The sequence below is a fragment of the Pygocentrus nattereri genome, chromosome 11 (genome assembly GCF_015220715.1).
Source record: "Pygocentrus nattereri isolate fPygNat1 chromosome 11, fPygNat1.pri, whole genome shotgun sequence".
Taxonomy (NCBI): domain Eukaryota; kingdom Metazoa; phylum Chordata; class Actinopteri; order Characiformes; family Serrasalmidae; genus Pygocentrus; species Pygocentrus nattereri.
In genome coordinates this window covers 11,683,409-11,687,862 of record NC_051221.1, presented here as the reverse complement: position 1 = coordinate 11,687,862, position 4,454 = coordinate 11,683,409, and the positions used below count along the sequence as shown (strand labels likewise).

The 4,454-nt window shown below is 39.8% G+C and overlaps 1 protein-coding gene across 1 annotated transcript in view; it reads right to left on the bottom strand.

The window, feature by feature from the left end:
* Positions 1–1,406: 1,406 nt before the first annotated feature.
* LOC108435845 (CMP-N-acetylneuraminate-beta-galactosamide-alpha-2,3-sialyltransferase 1-like) overlaps positions 1,407–4,454 on the bottom strand; it is a 57,352-nt gene continuing 54,304 nt past the window's right edge. The window contains exon 8 of the mRNA XM_037543019.1: positions 1,407–1,931. Within this exon, the coding sequence (XP_037398916.1) occupies positions 1,722–1,931 (210 nt within the window). The 3' untranslated portion in view covers positions 1,407–1,721. The remainder of the gene's footprint in view (positions 1,932–4,454) is intronic.

Below are 4,454 nucleotides of genomic sequence, written 5' to 3'. Positions count from 1 at the left end.
CCCACATAAAGATTTCTTTTTCTCTTTAGTTTAAACACTTGAAAGGTTTGAGTGCTGACATCACTGTAAGGGGGTCCAATGGGTGGGCTTTTGAGAAGGTTTTGGCCGAAATCGTGAATAAATGCAGGGTGTTGTGCTTGTTTTTTTCTGATTTATGACTAACAACATTACATTTATAACCTCAGCAGACTCATTTAGGTTTACTGTTGGTTTTGGATTGTAGACATTGATGTCTGGTTCCTATCACCACCACTGTAAAGACATCTCAGTCTCTACAATCAACCATTTCACATCTAACTACTCTGAATGACTCTGTTTATATCTCAATGCAGAAATTTTGAAAAAATTCCCCTTCTACTAAGACAGAACCATGTTCTTATTTTCACAGAAGTGTGAGAAAGCTGAGCCCCTCGTCACCCCACCACCACCACAGTCCTCAGTGTTTGTTTTCTGCATCACAAAACAAAACTTGAAGAAGATACTGAAATGAAGATACTTCTAACACATCTGAGAAATCTGATAATACAAAGTGTTAAATGGTTTTAAAATGCACAAAAAATCCCTAAAGGGCCCAAATCCTACATTTTTCCTGTATTTGGAATTTTCCCCATGAATTCCAGTCACGTTTGTGTGAGTTTTTGTATAAAAATGGTCGTAATTAATTTTTACATGACTACTTTCCATTACCAGCCTCTTTTCTTCCCTTACAGTTTTGGAAGCTGTCCCTTTAAAAGTGAGATATGTAAATGAGCTCTTCTCAGATTAGCTGCTACCTTTCAATAAGGAGTCCCGGAGTAAAACCTCCTTCCATTCAACGCAAACAGGCTGAGTAAAGGGTCTGTAAACCCTTTTGTTTAAATAAGTTTTCTATGATGTGGCCCTTTAATACAAAGACACAGCACTGGCACACGACAGACCTGCAGTAATACTGGACACCTGTCACAGAGAGAGAGAGAGAGAGAGAGAGACAGAGATTTAAATAGACAGGAGACAGAGAAGAGGGAAAGACAAAGGCATAAAAAGAAAGTAAGGAAGGAGAGAAAAGGGGGAGAGAGTAGAAAGAAGCAAGTGAGAGAAGAAAGAAACGAGAGAGACGCAAGGAAAAGAGAAAAAAAGAAACAAGACAGAATCCAGAAAAATAAATAGAAGACAGGATATGAGAGAGAGAGAGAGGAAAGAGAAAAAGAGACAAAAGAAAAAGAGAAGAAAGAAACGAGAGAAGAAAGAAACAGAGAAGAACGAGACATAAGAAAGAAAAGAGAAAGAAGAAAGAGATCCAAGAAAGCAGGAAGTGAAAGAGAGAAAAGAAAGAGAAAAAGAAGAAATAAACAAGAGAAAGAAGAAATGAGGGAGAGAAGAGAGAAAAAGAAAGATGCAAGAAAAAGAGAAGAAAGAAACAAGAGAGCAGAAAGCAAAAGGAGAAGAGAGAAGAATAAGAGATGACAGAAAAGGAGAGAGAATACAGAGAGGAAGAAGAGAGAGAGAGAGAGAGAGAGAGAGAGAGAGAGAGAGAGAGAGACTCAGACTCTGACTCTTCTCCTTCATGTGAAATGACATGTTCCCTGTCTGTGGTGCTTTGAACATGTTTCTATCTGCAGAGTTCAGAAGAATGAAGAAATAATCCCAAACAGAGAAACTGACGCCAGGAAGGACAGATGAGTGCAGGGCGGTCAGCTCAGGGTGGTAGGTCTCTCCCCTCAGTGCACTGCCATGACGGACGTTTACAGATGCTGGTCCCATTGAAACGCCAGGGCTTTGGAGAGCCCTCTGAACAGTCTGATCTTTCCTTTCTCGGCCAGCAGCTGTGTGACGTTGTACTCGTAGTCTCCGTCGTGGACACCGGTCTGTCTGAAAGCTCTGCCCCACGCATTCTCCTCCCAGTAATGATGCCAGCTACCGGACTGGTCCGCTCCGAACCCAAAGGCATTCACCTGCAGAAGGATGGATAGAGTCATTCAGAATGGTTTGCTGTGAAATGCAACAGTGTATAGTCAGAATTGTTCACAGTGGTGGACCATCATCAACATTACATGTTAACCCTCAGGAGACTCTCAGTGTAGGTTCACTGGTGGTTTTGAACAGTAAATTAAATTTCTATATGATCCGCTGTGGCGACCCCTAAAAGAAGCAGCCGAAAGAAGAAGAAGATGATCTGTGTTGTAGACATTGTGACCCCTGGTTCCTATCACCACCACTGTAAAGACATCTGATTCTCTACAATCAACCATTTCACATCTTGTTGTTATGTGTAGCTCAAATAACTGAATGAAAAGTTCAATACTTAAATATCAATAGAATTTCCTTTTCCCTTAATTCACCCTTTAACCCTAAAGATCAGCACAGATTAATGGGCAACATAGCTACATAGACAACAATCTCGTCAAACTAGTAGCTAACGAAAAGTCAAAGAGAGATTTAAGACGAACATGGATAATTTGGAGACAAATGGACTTACTTGTGTTTATAATAAGTCACAATAAAATGGACATAAAATTTGGCTCCCTAGTGGTTTGATTTTTGGCTCTTCTTAATGTTTGGGTTGCCGCCACCTGATCTAGCCAGAATGTTTAATGTTTATAATCGTGAGAATTTTACACTATAAACAGTGCTAAAAAGTTTAGCAGCCAAACTGCCTTTTTTTATTTCCCTGAAGTTTTACTAGTAATAATCTGTTTTGCATTCATATTCTGTCATTTGAAGACCAGAGAACTCAAAACTTTACGGCAGCCAGGTTATTTACTATTAAATCCTCAGTGTAGAGGAACATTTTCCTGTTTCAAAAGATAATGAAAATGCGAAGATAAAGCAAAGGAACAAGGAAAATGATCTGCTGCTCGAATAAGACACTTTCATTAGACAACATGACTTAAAACAAGTAAAATGTCTAGTAATGCAAGTTAAACAATCTTTTAAAATTGAGACCAATCTAAAAATTTGAAATATTAGGTAAATGGATGAGATTTAAGAGTATTTCACTTGAAAACATACAGATGTATGCAGATAAACTGTGCATTACAATGTGCAGAAGTGTTATCTGTAGAGGATGTGTAACTTCTTTTTATTCAAAATCAAGAAACACGTCATATAACAGAGAATCAAATGTAATATAAAATTGTACACATAATATGAAAGCAGAGCAATAGTGCACATGTCCATATGAAATATGTTGCAGATGATGGTTCAATTACAAGCCATAACAAGTGTAAAATATGTTCATAAGAATATCAAAGAGGTAAAGGTGTATTCAAAAATAAACCCTTCCTAAATGTGCTTATGTTTCTTGATGCTAAAGTTATTTGAAAATGATCAACTCTTACGGCGTTCAGTCAAAAGCTAAATTGGCTAACTAATGATATTTTAGATTAGCAAAAACGTAGGTTTCCTCCGAGACCTGTGAAACCAACCACCACTTCTTTTTGAACTGCTGCTCACGTAATGTCACGGGACAGACGAATGCACTCAGAGGAAAATGCCAACCGGCAGATCTATTGTGTCAGCTAACAGACGGCTGCGCAGACTAAGGAATGGAGGGCCATCCTACCCCCCCCAGAGAGAGCGAGGCCAATTGTGCTCTCTAGAACTGCCGGCTCTGGATAGCTGTAGCATCACCAGGGATCTGACTTGTGATCTCATGATGAGAGAGTCAACGCTGACCTGGTTGTGCCACTTGGGAGCCCCATTCTACTGTATAGTTAATGTTGACCTACTACACACACTGCTACTCCATCGCTCCCAGTTCTTCTTGTTTTTCTTTTATTTGACTATTGTCTTCAGTAGTTGAGTGAGTTAAACACCCTAACATACAAACAGCTACAGCCAATCAAACACTTACAAACGTCTCAGTGTTTGTCTTCAGAAGTGTTTTTCTACTCAGCATTTGCATCCAGACCCAGCTCAGTTTCATTTGTACAGCTAATCATGAAATGTGTCCAGCCACATCATATGCATCTCCAAGGGAGAAAAAAACTATATGATAATAATGAACATCAAGAGGAAGTATGAATCAAAATAAGACACTCTGTAAGAGCATGAAGGAGAACCACAGAGAGGAACCAAGACTCTGAAGGAGAAACTGTCAGTTGGTCATCAACCGTCATCCTGGAGAGCTGCCTTCTAGATGAATTTAGATCCAACCTGAACCCTGACCCTGAAGGGGAACCTCCCTCAGACAGTGGTCTCCAACTGTGGTCCTGGAGAGCTGCCTTCCTGCAGAGTTTAGTTCCAAACTGTAAAAACTGCCCCACCACTCACTTAACTGCAGTAAGATAGCTCTCCAGGACCATGGTTGGAGAATACTGCTCTATGATCATAAGGAAGAACCACTGAGAGGAACCAAGACTGAAAAGGAGAATCCATCTCTCTCTGGGCTGCAATAGATAGTACATTTAGAACAATAACCAAGTGGGGCTAGTTTATAAGGAAGATTACACAGAGAAACTACAATCACAAAGATC